Source organism: Gracilinanus agilis, chromosome 1 (genome assembly GCF_016433145.1).
Source record: "Gracilinanus agilis isolate LMUSP501 chromosome 1, AgileGrace, whole genome shotgun sequence".
In the NCBI taxonomy this organism is placed as follows: domain Eukaryota; kingdom Metazoa; phylum Chordata; class Mammalia; order Didelphimorphia; family Didelphidae; genus Gracilinanus; species Gracilinanus agilis.
The window spans coordinates 150,440,981-150,463,922 of NC_058130.1; the positions used below are offsets into that span (position 1 = coordinate 150,440,981).

A 22,942-nucleotide genomic window follows, 5' to 3' on the forward strand; every position below is an offset into this window, starting at 1 on the left:
AGAAGGGGAGGAGGGAGGAAAAGAGAGAGAGGAGGGAGGGAGAAGGGAGGAAGAGAGAAGGGGAGGAGGGAAAAGGGAGGAAGGAAAAGAGAGAGGGGGAATGGAAGACAGAGAAATGGAGGGAGAGACAGGGAGATAAGATTCCTGTCCTTGATGAGCTTCCATCCTAATGAGGAGGGCAAAATACAAAAGTGAGATGAAAATTTGGGGGAATGGAAATCGGAAAAGGTACCTGCATGGGGTAGGATGAAGAATAAACCAATGGGAGAAAAGGGCCAGCATGGCAGATGGGTGTTCCAGGATGAAAAGACCCCAAAAGCTGAAGAAATTCTGGGGTGAAGCATGATGGCAAAGCCTAGAAAGCTAAGCTTTGATGGAAGATAGAGATTCTAAGAGGTCAAAGTGAGGAAGGACAACCTTCCAGGTTGAACAAATATGAAAAAGGATAGAGGTGGGGACTGGAATATCAGTTGTGATAAATGGGGCAGGAGGTGGAGGGAGGCTCATTTGACTGGAATGTAGAATATTTGAAAGAGAATATTATATAATCAACCTAGAAGGATAGGCTAGGGCCAAATTGTAAAATGCCAAGCAGAGAAATTTATTTTTGATCCGAGAGACAAAAGAGAGACGCTGGAGCTTTCTGAGAAGAATGACATAGTCAGTCAGGTCTACACTTTAGCAATAGCTGTGTGCTATTGCTAATTTAACTGCTGTGTGCGTAACGGATGGGAGGAGGAAACTGGATACCAAGACTAGTTAGGAAGCTGTAACAATAGGTGAAAGATGATGTGTTTCTGGACTAGTGTGATCATGATGGAAAGGGGATAGACATGGGAGATGTCGAAGATGCAGAATTCACAAGAATAAACTAAATGATGTTTAAGATTGTTTTCATATTTTAAAAAAATTATTCCGTTCTAAGAGAAAAGGCAAAGAAATGATGGACAAAAAAATAGATTATTACATTAAATGTAAAAAGGTTTAATTCCAGAATAAACAAAAAAATTCAAAATTTAAAAAAATAAACCAAATATATTCAGGAAACTCAGTTTTTAAAACATTCATTCTAATTAGAATTTTAAAAGATGGGCCAGTGCTTATTGATGCTAAAACTGCTTTTAAAATGTTTTTAATTGCTAGTAATAAAAAAGTACATGTAAATTATAGTCAGTGAAGTAGGATATAGATTTAAATTTGAAGATACCATAGTAAGCATGCAACCTAGTCCCTTCATTTTGTTTATTTCTATACAAAATTTTTTATACTTTAAAAAAATTCTAATTGAATTTATTTTTTCACTTATCATACATTATTTTTCTCTCTTCTATATCCCTTACCCCCTGCCAGGGGTAAAAAGGAAAACACTTTCAATAAATGTGCATAATCAAGCCAAACAAATTCCCTTATTGGTCATGTCCAAAAATATGTGTTTCATTCTACATATTAATCCACCATCTTCTCTACTCAGAGGTAGGTAGCACTCTTTATCATTGGTTCTCTGGAATCATGATTGGTCATTGCATTAGTCATGGTTCTTAAATCTTGAACAAGTGTTCATTTTTGGAATTTTTCTCTTGGTTCTGTTCACTTCACACTACATTAATTTATACACATCTTCCTAGACTTCTCTGAACCCATTTCTTTAATCATTTCTTATAGCACAATAGTGTTACATTACATTCATGTGCCATAATTTATTCAGCCATTCCTCATCTAATGAACCCTCTCGTTTTAGAGATGAGGAAATTGAAGACCAGAGAGATGGAGGCATCCTGGCATAATGGAAATAGCAATGGATTTGGAATCATGGTTTAAATTCTGGCTCTTATTCTTAATATCTGTGTGACTTGGAGAAGTCACCAAATTTTTGAGAGCTTCAATTACCATATTTATAAAATGATGGTCTTAAATTAGATAAAATCTAAGCTGTCTTCCAGATCTTGATTCTATGGTTTCTATAAAGGGATCTGTGAAATGGGAAATCTAGATACTCTGATTCCAAATTATTGACTCTATGAGTTGGGAAGTCTCTCAGAGGTCATCTATTCATGCTTGAATAAGAATCAGCGCTACAATATACCTTACAAGTTATACAACAATCTTTCCTTGAAGACCTCTAGTGATTGGAAACCCACTATTTCCCAAGGCAATTCATTCCACTTTGAATAATAATAGCAAGTTTTTCCTTGTAGCAAGTCTAAATTTGCCTTTTTTGCAACCTTAAACCATCACTCCTAATGCTGCCTCCTGGAAGGAAACAGAGTAAGTTAAATCCCTCTTCCACATCACAGACTTTCAGATAATTGGAAATAACCTTAATATCTCCTCTCACTCTTAAGTCTTCTCTTCTTTAGTGTACGCATCTTCAGTTCCTTCAACCAGTCCCCTTATAACAAGAGGCCTTTGTCAATGTAGTTGTCTTCCCCAGGATGTTCTCCCATTTATAAATATCCTTTAAATATGTTAATTAGTATTAGACACAATACTCCAGCAGCAATCTGATCAAAAAGTATCACTTCTTTATACCTACACTCTGTGCCTCTCAATGCAACCCAAGATTATATTATTTTTTACTTCCATATCACATTATTAAGATATAAAATAATAATATAGAGTTTATAGTTCACTAAGACATCCGGATCTTTTTCATAGGACTCACTCTCTAACCATGTCTCTCCCAATCTTATATCTGTGAAACTGATTTTTTGAGCCAAAGTGTAAGATTTTTACATTATTTCTATTAAATTTCATGAGAATTATTTATTAGATTCAGTTCAAGTTCTAGCCTATAGAGATGATTTTGGATCTTGCATCTTTCTATGTGTTTATTATCCCTCTTAGTTTTGTCATCTGCAAAATTCAAGTCATTCTTAGAAATGGTAAATAGTATAGGATCAAGGATAGATCCCTGAGAGCCACCTCTAGAGACTTCTTTTCAAATTATCATTAAACTGTTTATTGAAAAGAAATTTACCTCCTTGAATTTAATTCCCTATTTTACCTCATTTACTATCTATGCTTTTCGCACTTGTGTATAGACATCTCTGTAGCTGTGGATTTTAATGCTGGCTCCTTTCTTAGATTTTCTTGGCTTTGTATGTCTGTGCGTCTGCCTTGCTATTCATTAACATTGTAGATACTCCCTATGGTATCTAGCTTAATAGATAAACATGGGCAATTTTCTCTCTCCTTCCTTTTCTGTATAAATTCTTTTGGATTTGATTTGTTATACTCCAAACAAACACTTTTTTTAACCACTCCATTATTGACCAAGAACCTAATATTCCTTTATTTTAAGCCATGGTCCAGAAATTAACAAATCCATCTGCTTAGCCCAAATTTGCTTTTCTTTTCTTCAATATGCAACAGTAACAAAATACTACCTGCCTGCTAAGGTCTCCAGTTTCTTGCTCAAGACTTCATAGTACTTAACAACACTCTCTAGTTTCCTTCTAGCATGATTACTTTTGCCCATTTGAATCACCAGAAGTGAATAATAGTCACCCAATTTTGCAAGTCTTGAGAAGTTCACCACCACATCTTAACTATATGGAAATAGAAGGAAAATACAGAAGACTTCCTTATTATTGCCAGGTCAACATAAATCAGCCTTAGTGTCTTCTCAGCAAAGAGTCACTAACCTCTGCCATTTGTCTGGTTTTCTCTTGACTTTTACTCCATCATGCCATGGAAAATATGCAGCGCTGCTCTTCTCAGAGGATCTAGCTCCTAACATCTGTAACTTACCTCCACATACTCAGTGGTCCTTCATTTTTTCCTCTAGGTAACATTCTCCCAACCCTTCAGATACCTGACAAGATTCCCCTTTATCATGTCAAATCATTTTCCTTTTTTTTGGGGGGGGGGCAGTTTTGAATACCTTCCAATTCTAAAAAATTCACTCACAATATGATGAATGGAATCTCTTTTTACATTTTTTTTTCCTAGGACGAAGAAAAGCCTACATTTTGAACATAGATAACAGCTATTTGTTAGTGGCAAAAGCACAAACAGAGAAACCCCATTTTATTTTTTTCCCTACTTTCCAGACATTTAGGCCTTATAGTTCTTATAGTCAACTCCCTTGGTGAGCTACAAATAATAATCATAATAAAAGTTAAGATAATGTGAACAAGTAGATACTACCCCCACAAAAAATTGTGGTAAAATAGTGGAATAATCTTGGAAAAGGATATGGACAGACATACGTGATTAAAAAATGGCAGAAGGACATTTCATTTTCTCTCCAGAACTGACTCTTTTAGAAAAATTAATGTATACGTACATATAGTTTAAAATCATTTATATTTCCAACTATATCATTCCCCACCTCCCACAGAGCTATGCCTTATAATAAAGGAGAAAAAAAGAAGAAGAAAATTTGGCAAAATCAACCAACATATCAAAAAAAGTCTGGCATCATATGCAACATTCCACACCTGTGATCCCCAACCTTTGCAAAGAAGCAGGGCGGAGGTGCCTTTTCACATTTCTTCTTCAGCCAAATGTGGTCATAACAGTCTTATAGCATATAGCTTCAATTGTTTAGTTGGCTTTTTTCCATTTATGTTGTAGTTTCATATATATGTGTAACGCATATTACATATATATATACATATATAAACATGCTACCTATATATATGCAACATTTTTTTATTTCTGCCCACTTCACCAAAAGGGACTCTAATTAGGAACAAAAAGTTGGAGATAGACTTATTATTTCATTAGTATAGGTATTTCAAAAAATATATATTTCAGTACTTTGATGGATTAGTGATCTCATCAATGTGGGTATTTATTCCAATGTCACAGATTGCAACCCATCCATATTTTAGCATTCTGTGTGATTCATCCATATCCCCCCACAAATCCTCCACTAAAGGATTACTAAACATACTAGACCCTCTAGATTTCATATCAGTATATGGTTTAATAGGGCAGCATGCAAATTGTCCATCTGTTTTCCTTTACCCTCGCTACATGATCATTCACTTTCTTTTCCAAGGATACATCTCATGGATGATATTCTTTAGATCACTTCTTGCATGCAAGTTGTCAATGGTAATACATCTCTCCTTTGCCCTCTGGTTTACCTGCAATTTTGACTCTTTGGATGTTGTAGTATTCCCTGATTCACCAACTACTAGTATCACCATAAAGATAGTGATAATTAAAAAGAGATTTTTCTTTTAAGGGAAAGTTTTTGGTCATTAACCATGCTGAGAAATTTCCCCCCAATAAATCTAGATCATTCTCTTTCTGCATTTTAATTCTGGTCCCAGTTCATCATCCATCTGCCATGTCTGTCCATGATATACATAGTGATAAACCATCTAAATGGACTATCCATCTAACTGTGTATCATAGACTGAAAATTAGGCATTCTTCATCCACTTGATTTTTCCTATATGGGTTGTTAAACCAAACTTATTTTGAGTGATTGTGAATATTATTTAGGAGACTTTGTAGTGTTCCAGGATGTGATACAATCAGCACAATATCATCCTCAAACAGGAACATCTGGAGGACTTCACCATCTCTAAGGAATCCCTCTTCCACTTGGACTCTTTCCTGGACCTAGTCCATGAAAATGGCAAACATTTTTGGTGAGCATATGACTCCCTATTTTGTTCTACACTTGATATTTATAATCAGAGCATTATTTTTAAAAGTTATTTTGTGGTTACATCTATTAAAGTATCATGTGTGCACTTAAAATATGCAAAGGAGACATCTTGTTGGTGAAGAGCCTTTAAAATGCTTAATTGAATGATTGTCAACAAACAATAAATACAGTGGGACTTTGTATTTGCTGCACCTTTCTGTCAAGTATGTCATGTGGTCTGCTACTGTATATAATTTGCAAAAGCCTGCCTGTTCCCCTTTCATATTTGCATCACAGATACCATGGATACATGTAGATCATTTTCATGCAAACGTTTTAGTAAAGAGAAGTAGGAATATGGGATCAGTAGTCATTTTCTGCTCAATTGCCCTTCTACGTAATAATACTCTCTATATATTTTTCCATTCATTATGTCTTCCCCTTTTTTAAATATCTTAAGAATTGAGCCCATAGTGATCTCCTTTGTATATGAGGTCTGCACCAACCACTCTTTCCCTTTTCATTTTCCTTAATGACACTTATACTTCTTCATTTAGTACAGCAGAGACTGGTGTTAAGAGTTCAGATAGAATTGTTCCACTTTCATTCATTAAGGAAATTGCTATAGGAAATTTGACAGATATTTTCCACTTTTCAGTTATTTGTTGTCCTCCCAGTTTCATCATTAAATTCTCTTTTGATGAACTGGATTAATTGTGTCTCACACTAAGACTTCCAAAAATTGGCTTTCCCTATAATACTTTTAGCTGGTTTTTTCTGGGAATTTTGAAATAATCTTCCACTAACTCTTCCTTAAGGTTTAGTGAATGGCATTATATTCTAAAAATGCCATTATATCCTAAAAAGTAGTGTTGCCCTTGACCACATTTCTCCATTTGATAAGGAGACCAAGTACTTATTGAATGAGGCTCTTTTAGCCTTCATATTTTGAAAATTGTTTTACATCATTTAAACTTTCATAAGAAGGAGTAATAGTTCATATCAATGTCTTTTTCTTTCTCTTCCCATTTTTAGCACCAATAATTTGATTGAATAGATCAGATTGAAATTATTAATTGCATGCCATAACTTCTCATCTTCACCTTTTCTGTCATTACTAATTTTGATCTTTTCTCTAACAAGTCAATGATCTGACTTTATACATAGATGAATAACTTATAAATGACTCCCATATTGATATATTATTCTTTGTCTGTTAAGATACAGATGCTTCACTGGGGGTGGGGGAGTGCTGTTTAGAATTTATTATGTCCATTACCTCCCAGTTGTCTGCTGGACTCAAATTTTCATGATATTCTCATGATATTTGATTTTGTGAATTTTTCAACTTTTGACCACTTTAATGTCTGTCCTAAGCTATTTTTCCAACATGTTTATCTGTTCTTCTAGCCATCTTTTGCCAAACCTATGCATTGATTTTATTTGGTGGATCTTATTTTTTCATAGAATTTTCTACCTCCTCATTTCATCAACAAATATAGGTACATAAGTTAAAGTTATCTTCAGTTATCTTCACTGTCTTCTTTTGGTTCATTTTCATCGTGAGCACTGCAAAAACAGCTGAATAAGTGTCCTATGAAATTATGTTTCTTGATGTCTTTGGACATGATACCTCTAGTTCTTTTATTTGCCACTCCAAGTTTTCCCAAGGAGAACTTATGAGCTATATTCATTTAACTGCAACTTCTTGTCATCTTTTGGAATTTTTACAATAGTAAAATCATATTGATATGGTAAGTTTCACCAGTGATATGTTGATGTGCCATTCTTTGGACAAGAATCTCATATTTAAATGACCAATATTTGGTACTCAATTACAATATAATAATATTATGATATTTATAGATGGCCTGAAAATTACCATTCTTAGCTCCCTCTATCCCCTTTCTGGCCACTCCACCAAAATGCTGTAGAATCAGAAGGGCTCATGACTGAGAACTATTTTGTATTTTCCTTTGTTTCGTGAGTTGCCATGGGCAAAGAATTCTTCACCACGTGGCCAGCCTATTGGTAATGAGCCTTTACATACTTATCTAGGCTAGTCCTCAAACAGGAGACACACTGTCATTGAGACTGTTCTCAAAGCCTTTTTCCAGCATGATAGACCCTGCCAAGGCTGGCAAGTCTGCTGTCATAGCCTTCAGTGTTAACGTCTAAGCCCCAATGAGAAATCAGAATGGAACAAGAAAGAAAAATAATAGAGATAATATACAGAATCCTGTTAGCAACAAAACTGTGTTGTTTCAGTACACCAGAAACGAGGGGCAAGGTCATCATTGGAATCATAGTTTCATGAACCAAACTATTTAAAATGAAACATGGAAAAATACATTGTAAGTGAAAATAATGTATACAAGAAATTGCTGCGATATGGAATTCTAGATATCGTATTACAACATAATGAAAATGAAAGATCAATCTGACACACATATTAAATGTAAAAAGTAGTTGATTTCTTGTTCATTTCTTTACTTGAACAGAATCAGAAAAATAATGCTATGTGGTTTTCTTTTAAGCCTGACTCTAAGATGATTAGAAAACAAAAAGGGGCAGGGAGAGGAAAGGAGCTAGACACTAAAATTATGTCATTGGTGCAGTAGGTGGCTCAGTGGATAGATGGCCAGACCTGAAAACCAGACATCCTGGGTTCAAATCTGGCCTCATACACTTCCTAGCTGTGTGACCATGGGCAAGTCACTTAACCCCAAATGCCCAGCCCTTACCACTCTTCTGTCTTAGAACCAGTATTTAATATAGATTCTAGGACAGAAATTAAGGGTTTTTTTTTATTCTTTTAACAAGATTAGAAAGGACAAGAAATTAAGACCTCATGGCCCAGATGGATGATAGTACTATCTATCCTATATGATTGAATTATTGAGTTACAAAACAGAGTATTATATGAAATCTGAGGAAGAAAGTTATAATTATCCCGGGGCTGGTAGGGAGGGAGAGGAAGAAAGACTCAGGAGACTCAATCCTTAAGCTGGACTTTAAAGAGGGATAGGAATCTAAAAGGCAAAGAGGGAAGAAAAGGACATTCTAGGCCTAGAGAACAATGTGGCAAAGGCAGGAGGGTGGGGGCAAGCAGAGCTATTGTTTGGAGAGTACACAGTAGTCTAATTTTGCTGAAGCATAGAGATAAGGTGATGCCAATCTATGGAACGCCTTGAATATCATGTTGAAAGGTTTGAACTTTACTTGGTAGGCAATAGGGAGCCCCTGTAGATTTCTGAGCATAAAATGACATGATCACAGCTATGTTAAGAAAGATTATTCTGAATAATCATGTTGAGTTGTTTGAATATTCATTAGCATGTAAATTTAAGTAATTAAGGGATCATTTCAAGGGACAAATAAAGAGGAAAAATGAGTCAGATGTTAAAATGATCTAGGAAGCTATAAGGAGGATTTAAAAGGCAGAGGCACCTGCAGCTATGCTATTATGACAGTGAGAAAGATCAATGGTTTATATTTGCAATGAAAAGTAGAAAGAAAGGTGGGGAACCTGTGAAATAATCAGTCAATCAACAAGCATTTATTATGTGATTTTTATATGTCAGACGTTGTCCTAAATGCTGAGAATAAAAGAAAAACAAAAACATAGAACCTGCTTTCAAGGAGGTCACGTTATAATAGAAGTGCCACATAAGATTAAGAAGATTCCTATCAACTCAAAAAACTAAAAGGCTGAAATTTTCATGAAATAGGATAGTAGAAGATAGAGGAATATATTTCATTTGAGTGAGAGGATGAAGGAAACCTTTTAAATCTAAGTCTGTGATCTTGTGAAAATGAATCAATTTGTTTCTGATGGCCTTATGTCAGATGAGCAGGGCAATAATTTTTTCTTACATATCTCTAAGTACCACAAAATAATTTAAATTCTTGGAGTAACTTTCAAATCCACTTTGGCTTTTCCAAATCCCAACAAGATTGACCTTTTCTTTGGCCAACACTGATCCAGAATCACATCACTTTAAAGGCATCAATTGCCTTGGAAAGAACTTTTTTTAGCACAGAGATTTCCACATTAACTGACTATATACAGCTGTTGGGCCATATAAACAGCAAATGGAATATTAACTATTAGTATTATTAAAGAGCTATCACACCCCAACTTTAAGTATACAGGGGCTTCTTGCATAATTAAAGTTGTAACAAATGGAGAGGAAGGCAGAACTAAAAGGGAACTTCCTATGGTGGTTTTTTTTATCCTTGAAGGCAAAAGGTGTTCAGTTAAAAAGTATATGCACATATACTTCTTTTCATACAAAATGTGCAAGATTCCATGGAAGGAAAGGATGTTTAGAACAGTTACTTATTTAGTACTTCCCTTACATGACTTAAAAAAACTCCTCTATCTTGAAGTCACTGGATAATTGTATAGCAGGATCTGTCCCTGCTTTGTCTGAGCTCACACACTTTCCTCTAAAAATGGAACTGGACACAAACCTCTAAATTTCCTAGGAATATCAGAGAGATGAGCCTGTTCCACCCTACTGAATGCTTTCCTTCAGAAGGACAAAGTAGCCCCTATATTCATTTCACATGGATAAGGATTGTGTCTTCCCCCAGAGAAGCCTTCACGCAAACCTCCATCTTCAGCAAGTACATTCATTGGCTTTTTTTCCCATATATATGCCCTTTTTGGGGTACAGATATCACATGGCAGGTCACACTCTGCCTTTATGCCTGATTGCAGCCCCTATGTGTACAGATTAATCCAGTTGTATGTAAGGCTGAGCCAACAAGTGTCTTCCTTTCCTCTCTCATCCCTGTTTTAGTTAAAAATAGACTAATTAAAGATAGACTCAGAAGTTCTGAACATTCTTAAATGTTTGCATGGTGATGTATAGGAATTGTGTTTTTAAGATAAATGATTTTTTTGAAAAGTCAATCACTATACTAATGATATCTAACAATCATTTATTCTGATTGTCCAGGTTATCCCTTCCCTACTGCTCCTCCTGTGGACCCATTTGCCAAAATCAAAGTGGATGACTGTGGAAAGACTAAGGGGTGCTTTAGGTTTGTAGCCCCAAAAAAATTTTTAAGGTTGTAAAATATGTTGATTTTTCAAACTTTTTCTCAATTACATTAAATTATTAATTTATCTATTTATCTATTATCTATTAAATGAAACATTTATGACCTATAGCTATTTAATGTGACTATAATCAATCAATTTCTATTACTACATTAAAGAGATATTGGGAAGTAGAGTGTTAAAGCATGATCCCTGGCTTCAGGAAGCTTGCAAGCTGGAGGAATCAAAGACTAACACAGTGAATTAATTAGTAAAAATACACAACAGCAGGCAGCTGGGTATCTCAGTGGATTGAGAGCCAGGCCTAGAGACGGGAGGTCCTGGGTTCAAATGTGACCTCAGATACTTCCTAACTGTGTGACCCTGGGCAAGTCACTTAATCCCCATTGCCTAGTCCTTGCCGCTCTTCTGCCTTGGAACTAATTCTTAGTATTGATTCCAAGGCAGAAGGTAAAGGTTTTTTTAAAAAAAAATACACAACACAATAACGTGTTATACACAGAATTAATTTCTAAGTTGCGTGGTATAGGCAATAAGTGTCCAAGGAATTAAGCTTAGTTTTCACCCTGTCGAGTTGGTGAATAAACATTTAGGTAGAAATGGTCAATAGGTAATTAGAGATACAGCACTGTAGCTGAAGAATAGATGGAATGAGAAATAATTGGACTAAGAAAGTGTTCACATAACACAGTAACTTGTACATAATAAAAATCCAATGAGAATTATTGAATTAACTTATTAATTAACTAACAGTAAAGCAGAAAAGAAAGAGAAATAGGAGAGGTAGAAGCATCAGAATAATAAATCACAGAAACCAAAGAAGACGATAGATAGAGAATGCTTCATAGAGAAAAGAGGACTTGAGCTGGGCCTGATGATCAGAAGAGGATTTCAGTAGAGAAAGAGGAGAGAAAAGGTCAGTCTAAACCAGGGAACAGCATGACTGTGGGCATAGATGCAGGAAAGAGAATGACATGTTCAAGAGAGGAAGAAGAGATTACCCTTACTGGAGTGGAAGTTCCATATTGTAGAGAAGTAAGAAATTAGCCCAGTTGTAAAGGAAAAGATGAATCATGGAGGCTCTTGAAAGTCAAACAAAGGTCACTTTGTAGCCCCAAATACTCCCAAGTGAGGCCTGAACCAGATTAAAATAGAATTCTTACATTTTAAAATGTGAGTTTTACATTTTAATGTTTAACAGATATCAAAGTAAAACACTTAAAAAACAGTACCAGACAAAATAAACAGAACCATTTCTGTTGGACTTTGACACCACTCCTAAAGGCAATAGGAAATGACTGAAATTTTTTGAGCAGAGAATAGGGAGGACTTTGGGACTGACTGAACGTAGAGTAAGAAGAGAGACATATCCAAGATGACTCCAAGATTTCAAGCTAGAATATACCCTTAGCCATCTCCTTCATCAGCCTCCTCATTTCCTATGGCCTATATCTTCACTTTACCTGAGAACTTGGGGCTTTTAGGTTCATTTTATTTGCTAGAAAAGCAACTTTCTCCTTTAACCCCCTTCCAATCCTCCTGACAGCAGCTGTCCTCTAAAATTCATGTTTTCTTTCTGGCTCCTCTTTGTGGCCTATATGACCATACAAGGTGGTAACAGAACCAGGGTCATTGACATCATCTGAAATCAGGAAATCAGAAAGTAGAATAGGGTATGTAGTTGTCAGAAGTAGAACTATAATCCAAATAGGCAAGTCAAGAGCTAAGGAGAATGTAGATATGATAGCTGGGTAACTGGCAAGAAAGAAGAAATACAGAGAAAAACAACAAAAAGTATAATACCCAGAGTTCAAAATTATGAATGGAGATGGAAAAGAAAGCATTTTTTAAACTGTAAAGCACTCCCAAAATTCAAACTATGTTGAAAAGAAGAGGAGGGGAGAAGACAGAGGAACCAGGTACCATTGCCAGAGCATTTTGGAGGAAGTACTGAATGCAGCAGAGAAAAAGGAATGAGACATGAGTACCCTCCTTAAATGGAGATTCTAATGGGATACTTCTGATATGTATGATACTTTGGGATGAAGACCTTGGACATGGTAGGGGAAGTCCTGAGCATAGCTAGAAGAATTACATTCAGTGATTTCAATAATTTAAGTGAAAGAACAACAAATAAAAATCCCTGTATGTTGTATAATTATAACAGTCAATTTTAGCTCTGGAAAAGCATTGAGAAAATATGCAGAGGTAAGGCACTGTTGGTGCAGAATTTTGGATATACTAGAAGAATTTTTACATATATATATATACATATACATATATATTTGTTAGATTCATCAAACTACTTTTTTCCCCTTTATTAATCTTTATTGTAAGGGATAGTTCACTGGATAGAAGAATGGGAGGTATTGGTGGGGAGTGAAATTAATGTGATGTGAAAATGAAAGGCAGCAGTAAAACAAGATTTGTGAAATTTTGCCCACCTATGAAATGACATAAATACTAAGATCTGCATTGTTGAAGGAGACTGTGCATGTAGACAAAGGTATGGAATCTTAAAACACTAAAGTCAGTAAATAGTCAAATCACAGAAAGGCAGGAAAAGGGAACGTTTATGTTCAAGTTTTAGAAGAAATAAGATTCATTTTCCTATATATTCTAGGTATGGGAAACCAGGATGTACTGCAGAAACCTGTGATTATTTCCTTAGTTACCGCATGATAGGAGCTGATGTAGAATTTGAACTAAGTGCTGACACTGATGGTTGGGTAGCAGTTGGATTTTCCTCAGACAAGAAAATGGTAAGATTAAAACCAGAGCTGGAAGCTTGATTCATTGTATTCTTTTTGGCTTTGCAATTTGAAACTATAACTTCATTTCCTACTATTAAATGTGTGCTGTGTTCCTTGTTTGATTTTTTGTTTATTTGTTGGGGAGCAGGGTTTCCTCTTATGAAATGAGCTTTTTAGAATTTTTTTAGCAAGCTAATATCTAAATGAAACTGAGGTAAGTATACTAAGATTTGACCAGCAATAAGCAGGTATATTTTTAAGTGTATTCTTTTTCATTTCAATGGGATCCATTTGCAAAAACAGTGTCTCGACATACCATTCTGAGCCTTCTCATTGGCAGGCATTTGGAAATCTCCTTCAAGCTTTCTTCCAGGTCACATTCTTCTCCCCTAAGCAGATTTTTCAAGAATCCTTGGATAAAACCAAGTCTTAAACTCTTGACACCTTATTGCTCATACAGTCTGTTTTCATGCTCTGTTTATCCCAGTAAAACAAAGCTGAAAGCCGAGTTCTATTGATTGTTAACTTAAGGAATGAGCCATCTTTGAGGGACAGTTAGGTTTTTTTCTTTGTATCCCAAGAGGTTAGCACACTGCTCGACACATAGTCAGTGCTTAATATGTACTTTTTTTAAAAAGAGGATTCTGTGTGCATGTGTTTGTATATGTGTGAAAGAGACAGTCTTGATAAAGAGCTTCATTTTCTCAATAGTAAGAATAACTCACATTTATATCACACTCTAATATTTGAAAAACATTTTATATGCCTTTTCTCATTTGATTTTCAACTAAAACCTGGGTGAGAAGTGCTATCATTCCCTATTTAGAGATATAGAGAAATGAGATTCATAAAGTAAAATTCCTTTCCCAGGATGTCTGAGGTAAGATCCAAACCAGGTCTTCTGACTCCAAGTCCTGCACTCTCCTACACAATGCTACCTCTTGACCATGGACTATTCAATTCAGGAATCCTCAGGCAAATCATTTCAATTCTAGTCAGTTTTCTCGTCAGTAAAATGAGTCTCGTCCAGCTTTAATTATAATGCTATAATGATCAAATAAGCTAGAAATATTCCTTCTAGCTCTTATCAAGAGTTGTTTGTCTATGATATTTTGAGGGATCATTAACATTACCAACCTTGAACCAAAAACCAAGCCAAAAAAAAAAAAAACATGATGATAGAATTGTCCCAATTCTATTCTTTATTTTCTTCTTACCCAGGATTAGGCAAGAATGGACAGTTATGTTCCCTGTGGAAATTTCTTTGGGACTGATCTTTCAAAGATGCACCTCTGACTTTTTTATTTTTCACTCTTTTGATTTCAGGGTGGTGATGATGTCATGGCCTGTGTTCACGATGATAATGGCAGGGTCCGAATACAACACTTTTACAATGTTGGCCAGTGGGCGAAAGAGATCCAGAGAAACCCTGCCAGAGATGAGGAAGGTATCTTCGAAAATAATCGTGTGACCTGCAGATTTAAACGTCCTGTGAATGTTCCCAGAGATGAAACAATTGTGGATCTTCATTTGAGCTGGTATTACTTATTTGCTTGGGGACCAGCAATCCAAGGTAAGCCAATAGTTACTAATAGCATTCAACACTATTAACCATTGTTCCCAAAAAAAACTCACCCTTTGTCAAGCTTCTACTACGTGCCTAGGAGTGGAGGATGCAAAAAAAAATATAAAACATGGACCCTGATCCAGAGTCACAAAGCCAATTCTTCCTTTAAGACACAGGAGCAGGTGGGGCTGCCGTCCCTTGACAGAATGTAGTGATCTTGACAATGATCTGTCCTGGAACTTCCTGACTTGTTTCATTCGGATCCTGACTCAAAGCCACCTTTGGTTTCCAATTTCCACTTATGTTTGTCTGTCCAATCTCTTTAACTCTTCTTAGCAACATACTTTGGACTCAGAATTTTAGCATTTACCGGTGGTTATCGCAATGACCCTGATGCCTCAGCTCTCCCTTTACTATATTAATGTTTGCTGGTAAATCTGGCTTTTCCACCATTTTTATGCCATTTTTACAGCAGGGCATCCTAACAGCTAGTTCCCAAAGATTCTTTTTTTTTTTTTATTTTTTTTAAACTTACCTTCCGTCTTGGAGCCAATACTGTGTATTGGCTCCAAGGCAGAAGAGTGGTAAGGGTAGGCAATGGGGGTCAAGTGACTTGCCCAAGGTCACACATCTGGTAAGTGTCTGAGGCCAGGTTTGAACCTAGGACCTCCCATCTCTAGGCCTAGCTCTCAATCCACTGAGCTACCCAGCTGCCCCCCTTCCCAAAGATTCTAACAAGCTTGCATTTAACTAAAACCCCTAATTATTTTTACATAAACTTCAACCTAGCTACATTTGCTTCATCCTATATTTGATTTTATGAACTTCACTCAGGACTTGATCTTTCTCTGTCTTATACTGCATTACATTCAATACCAGTTTCACTCATCACTAGTCTACCACATGAGCCCCAAACTTTCTTATTATAGAAATTGTGGGTGTGCTTTGCAGGGATGAGCCCAGGATCAGCTGCCACAAGCCATAATGAACAAAGGCATTATAGGCATAAGGAACAATTAAGCAAAATATGGAAGCAAGAAAGCATGAAAAAGCTTACAAACTGTACACTTTAGTTAGAACAGAGAATCTATGAAGAAGATTAATTAATAAGAGTATAGAATGAATTAGTTTATTAAATATAATACTTGGAGTATTTGGATACTAATTTTTAATCTTACAGAAAACTCTTATGCCACCCTCTGACCAGGAATATCTGCTCAACTTTAGTAAATTGAAATTGCACCAAAATTTTGGGGACACATTGTATACTTCCCCCTTAGGAGTGTGGCAGTAAGAATGGAGGGGAAAGGATAATGTTGGAAACAGAAGCTTTCGAATGGACAGGATGCTAGACTTAGAGCCCAACTATATAGGATAAATGGATAGTTTACTCCTATGATTAAACCATTAAGAAGCCTATAGAGTGTGTCCCATAGAAGATATCTGGATGAGGGAAGAATGTCAGTGAGTAATGAGAAACCAGCCTGTTTCATTCTTTTAAGTAGTGTCCATGAGATATTTAATTCCTGTGATAACTCCATTTCTTTATTATCCAGTCATGGATGTGAGTGTAATCCAGGTTCCTGAAGCTCGTTTATTCAGCTCTGAAGAGTTTAAGATTCCTTGGCTGTTCAGGTATTTTGTTTTATATCTTTATTTTTTCCAATCCTTTTCTTTTAAAGGATCTATAACTCGGCATGACATAGATTCACCACCTACATCAGAGCGCGTTGTCAGTATTTACAAGTATGAAGACATTTTTATGCCATCAGCTGCCTATCAAACCTTCTCTTCTCCATTCTGCTTGCTTCTTATTGTTGCACTGACCTTTTATTTATTGATGGGAACCCCATAACCACAGCAGCAAGATGGAAAGAACATCTTGTGTATTAATTGGAAATTCTTCATTGTGAATGTGTTTTCTAGTAGAATTCAATATAATTGTTTCCTTTAAAAATGTTCGTTTTTAGCAACTTGTCAGAAGAAAGTTATCTAGCTTATCTTCTATGTAGAAGAAATTTGTGGTAATAATAATACCTTACATTTATATAGCATTTCTTTCTCATCAAAGAACTTTCACATACATCATTTCATTTGTTCCTCACTACAGCCCTGAGAAGTAGATAGAGCAAGGATTAGTATCTCACCATTTTACAAATAAGGAAACTGAGACCCAGAGAAATTGAGTCAATTGGCCATAGACACAGATAGTTTATGAAAGACCCAAAATTTGAAGCAAGATCTTTGAACTACTCTTCTTGTTGGTTCCACAAAAGTTGCTTAAGAATCACCAGAGATTATACATTAAATTGCCATGAAGTCATAAGGCCATTAGACCAAAAGTTGACCTTTTATCCAAAAAGACTTCTAAAAGTCAATGGAAAGCAAGTGCTTTCAGAATAATGATATTGATGCTGAAAGGAAGAAGAGGGATATAATAATGTGTTGTTATAGGTCCAAAGCTGCTTCTGGATATAGTCAACTCTCCTAAAATGAGTCTTTGAAAATAGGGAAAAAATATAAATATAAATTGAAAAAATTTTCACATGATTACCAAATTGAAAATTACTCTGTTTTATTTTTATTTGAAAACAGTTGTTTATATCACTTTAATGATCATTCTCTTACTAAAAATAAGAGACCACCAGATTTGGGGAGAAAGGGTGACTGGTAATTCAAATCAAAATAGGATATTATATTGCTTCCAAATCCCCTTCTCAACAGCAAAGGGCAAAATATTTTGTGTTCAGCCTTTAGTGAGGCAATAGAAAAAAATGAAATCATATTATGGATTAAAAATGGTAATTTTTACGTGAAAGGATCATATAATTACTTTAAGAAACTACGGTATTCATAATTATCTTTAAATTGACAAAAAGTAGTAATTTTTAGATTTAAATGACCCTGTTATCAAAGTCAGAACTCATTTTAAGGGAGTCCAATAGACTGAAGCAACTTAAATATGTGTTTTAGGAAGCAAACCATCTTAATAGTGTTTCAAGATCCATTCAAGAATAATTCACAGTTATATCATGGAAATGGTGCTACATGAAAGTAAGTGTTTATTTTTGATGAAAAGTTTTCTATTTCATCAGGAAGTAGAAAAATAAATGGGGAGACAAATATACCAAGAACTATTCCATTAATTGCTTTGAATATGTGTGTGTGTGTGTGTGTGTGTGCACGCGCTAGACATCCAATATAATAATAATGCTTTGACTTTATTTCATACGTGAGAAGCATTTGTGATTTTTGTGAGCCTGGAATTTCCCTTCCAGGAATTCCACCCAATAACATTGTATCATAGACCACAACCATATATCACTTAAGAGAAATTCTGTGGAGTTACTCAAGACACATAGTTGTCCAAGGCATAAATTACTTGGCCAGGGTCATACAATTGGCAAGTGTCAGAGGAGGATTTGAAACCAGGTCTTCCTGACTCCCAACTTGTCATTTCTACAACATTGACTTCATCTGTGAATATACATCCATATCCATATATATTAATATCCCTAAGTACTTCCTGTAATCTGTCCTCATTCAATGCCTGTTTAAAGGAAAGATATTTGTATTAGTAATTTTCATTGTAGTAGTCATGCTTCACATTAATGTCTTAAGGCAATTTAGCAGCAACCTTGAAATTTATGACTTTTGTGAGATCTTGCTATGATGACATCTTTATCATTTTTCTGATAGCTAAATTTCTTTAAACTGAATCCAAGAAGAACACTCATTACTCAAATTCTAGGTTAGAAGTTATAATATGAGACTATGATATGTTTGGCCTCCTACTCTTTACAAAAAAAGCAAAATGTTTTTAGGAAGATTTTCTGTTTTCTTTTATGTGTTGTTGAATGTTGAATTGTATAAATGTTACTGCTAATATGTCTGCAGTAGGGAAGAATAATTAGTAAATTCATGAATTTTCCTCCCATTTACATTTCAAAGCAATAAGCTAATTGTTTCATTGACAGCTTCTGCTTTGCTTACAGGTCACTTCTGTATAGAGTTAGGATGTCACATGTATGTTTTCATTTCATATCTGTAAACCCATCTAAGCCAACAACTTCATATATATAACATCTGTGATCAACCTGCAAAGAAACATTTTTTAAACAGTTAGCTCAATCTTAAAGCATCAACGAAAGGATCATTTATGAATTTACTAAATGAACTTTCCTACTTTGGACATTAGCTGGCATTTGAATGGCATCATTATTCAGTAACATGAATTCAAAAGATAAAGATTTTAAGTAAAAACAGTTGGACAGCATCCTAAATTTAAAGATAGAAGTAACTATATACATTTCAACCTCATTCAATAATCAGTACCTACTAAATTAAAAGAACTAACTATTGACAAGTATAAAAATGTACACAATATGTGTCTATCTATATATTTACTAAGAACTTAATGATTAAAGCCCCACTAACCAGAAGCCTATCTAGCAATTCGGTGTAGAGAAAATTGAAAATGAAAGAAAATGAACTCATATTAGCAACTTAAAACCAACTTCCAGGTAATTCCCAAGATGGATTTGATTGAAACCATTGTCCAACAAAATCTAAAACCTATAAAAATATGTATTCCCTTGATCCTTCAAAATATTGATCGCTAAAGAAAGACCCAATAACATTCAGTGTATTCTACTTGCATAAGGCAGGAAAGTGAACTAATACATCTTGAAAATATTTTCAACAAGTATTGAAATGACTCAATTAACCAGAACATCTGTTCTCAAAACCTCCTAGTTAAATAAGGGTTTTCTTTATTTTTGTTCACACTTATGACTTCATTGGCAGAAGGAACTCCCATTGAGGAAACTCCCTCTACCAAACCAGATAGGCAATAGTCCTACAACTTACAATCTTAATGGGAGGCACAGAAAAGTTAAATGATTTTTGCCCAGGGGCACAGCTGATATGTATGAATCAGGTGCAGGACTTGAATGAAAGTGTTCCTGACTCTAAGGCCAGATCTAGGACATCTCCATCACTCTGACTCTTTTAATTGATTGAGTTTTTATCTCAGAGTACCTAAAGTATATCTAAGATAAAGACCAAACTTGGATTAATAAGTATAAATAGAAAATTGTGATTATCAATTTATTCATTAGCATTATTTTTTATTTTATAGGACAATTATTTGTTTGCTTAAGCCAAATCCTATGCTTACAGGCAAACTATTTGTCTAGTTACCACTAGGGGGAGTGCATGACTTTCACCTACACAGTCATCACTCATTCACTTTGGGGCTAACCAGTTAAATCCCCCCCCCCAAAAAATCTAATTGCCCCTAAAATTCTAATAAGCTAAAAATAACTATCTTCCCCAATAATCAGGCTTTCTGACTCACAGCAAATATAAATTTGTTTAGGGTACCATTTGAACTCATGTATGTACTACAAGATGATAAAAATTATAGTCTCTAATTGACTCTCCATCCTACTTTCCAGCCTGGGCTGAGGGGAAACAGCCTACCCTTCCTTTAGGGCCTGTGATCTTCCCTTTTGTTTCCTCCCTGTGCACATAACTACCAATGAAACCAGTTCAAGTTTTTACCATCATTTTTATAATAGCTGTTTAAATGGCATAAAAACTAAATGAACAATCAGAAGAGAGTTCATCTGAAATCTTACTATCTAGGGCCACGATGGATAGGAAACAAAGTTGAATTCCCTCCCTTCCATATTGTTTTTCCTGTCCTCCTCACTAGCAGGGGGTAATCGAAGAAATTAATCCACAGGAATTTTTTTTAACTAGAAAATTAGAGGCAGTGTATTTATAGCCAGTAGCAGAGAAAAGAAAACTAAAGTATTAGGGACCAGATGTGTTCATCTCACTTACCCCTCTATAATCTTATGTGAGTCTATCTACATTATATTTTTATCCTTCACTCAGAGCTAGCCTTATGCTCTACAAATTAACAATCCAAAACAGAGTCCTAGAAAGGCATTCTAGAGGAAATGATCCCATCACTTCTGCATGGTGTTTCTCTTTTCTGACCATCCTGTTTTTTTTTCCTTCCATGAAGTGTAACCAGAGACAAAGGAAAGACTACAAAAACGTCAGGAAATCTTGAGTAGTTTACATGACTTGCTAGCAAAAGAAAAAAATCTGTGGGCATGGCAAATCTAGGTTGCATTCTTCCCCAGGGCCAGAAATTTTGTAGCCTCTTTTAAAATCACTTCAAGTACACTTGACCTCTGCAAATATATATATATGTATACGTATATACATTATATATCTATGTATGTATATATATGTACATATATATCACAAGCATCAAGATAAACATCAGCTTTTTAAAAAATAATAATTATTATCCCAGGATCCTGAGTAATCATGCCATTATTGCCTAAAATTCATAACAGCATCACACTTGATAGGCATAGGACAGGAATAAGAATCATTTGACAAACAGTTTCAATAACTCAGTCCCTAAATTATATTCAGGACATATTATTTGAGTATATCCTGGTAGTATAAGTATATTCATAGCATATCAGAAAATATGCATAAATAGAAAAAAAGGTAGAAATAATACTATAGATAGGCCTGTATAATAATAAAAATGCATGCACATTAGCATATATGCAAGTAAGCAGCAAAATAATAATTAGCTAACATATTTACTATACTACATGTATAATACTAGCATATAAACAGTAAAATAAAACAGAAATGTAACTCAAAACACACAGTAATTAACATGTACATAAGTAAACAGTTAAAAACACACTCATCATATGGGTAAACATTAGTATTATTGTCAGGCTAAATAGACGACTTTTTCTCCAGTTTCACCAATAGCACCAAAGTTAGTTTGCTCACTAGCTCTCTTGTATTCTGCTATTCTTTCTGGCCCTATACCCGAGTTGGTTATTGGTGATCATCATCATCACCATCAGATCTGAGGGTCTTTATTACTGTTCTTGAATATATTGAGGGATTTAACCTGGCTATCAGCATTTCTAAGCTCTATGAATTGTCTCTGGAGCCTGGAAGTCTCTATAGATGAAGTTCCAAGGTGGAAAGGTGCTGTCTCTGGGTCGAATCTTTTCCCCATGTACTCAGTGAGGCAAAATGGTTGAGTTTAAATACATAGTGTCTCCTTCACTGGAAATGTCATTTCATTCTGATCCAATTCAGACAGTTTTTGTACAGATGGCAGGCAGTCCTTCTACTAAGTGTCCACTGAGGCAAGCATCTATTATTTCTGTCCTCCTCCAACTAAATTGGCTATGAACAACAACTGGTTGCAGTTCATTGTTTATACTGGTCTCCAGCCACAATCTGGAGTTATTCTGTAAACAATCTAGTTGTCCAGTGTCTCAAAAATTTGGTATGGAGTGAATTCCCATCAATCTATCAACTTTTGTGTCCTTTGAACACAGGTTTTGGGGCAAGATTCTTGATGACAACTTAGGCATCTTGCCATCAGTTAATTTCTATCAGTTCTTCTAAACTAAAGTCAGTCTCGTTTGTAGGCTTCCTTCTTCCTCTCAGCTGATAAATGTGTTTTATGATTATGAATGTTAGAATCCCTCTTCTGAGACTCCAGAATATAAATCAATAAGTAGATATGACTCATACCCAAATATTGGCAAGCATGGTTTAAAGATTGTGGCATTATTCCTCCTCGTGAAGTTGTACGCATATATACTACAAATGCCATATTTTGACCCCACTCCATTTTTCATTCTGGTGTCAGCATTCTAATAGTATTCAACAGTGTACAATAGAAATACTTGGGCTATATATAGTCTCTTTTGGAAAACGATAAGATATATTTTGACTTCTTGGTATTTGTGAATGGTAGCATTTCTTTGAGTAACATGCTCTCAAAGTTTCTACCTTGGTCAGAATGGGTCCTAGCAGGAAATTCTTCTGAGAAATATATATACATGTGTGTGTGTGTGTATATATATATATATATA

At 35.2% G+C, this 22,942-nt stretch overlaps 1 protein-coding gene across 1 annotated transcript in view; it reads left to right on the top strand.

Moving 5' to 3' along the window:
* The window catches only part of FRRS1L (ferric chelate reductase 1 like), a 22,193-nt gene extending 5,339 nt beyond the window's left edge, over positions 1–16,854 (top strand). The window contains exons 2-5 of the mRNA XM_044677968.1: positions 10,576–10,660; positions 13,303–13,441; positions 14,759–15,005; positions 16,682–16,854. Coding sequence (XP_044533903.1) covers positions 10,576–10,660; positions 13,303–13,441; positions 14,759–15,005; positions 16,682–16,854 — 644 coding nt within the window. The remainder of the gene's footprint in view (positions 1–10,575; positions 10,661–13,302; positions 13,442–14,758; positions 15,006–16,681) is intronic.
* The last annotated feature ends 6,088 nt before the right edge of the window (positions 16,855–22,942 follow it).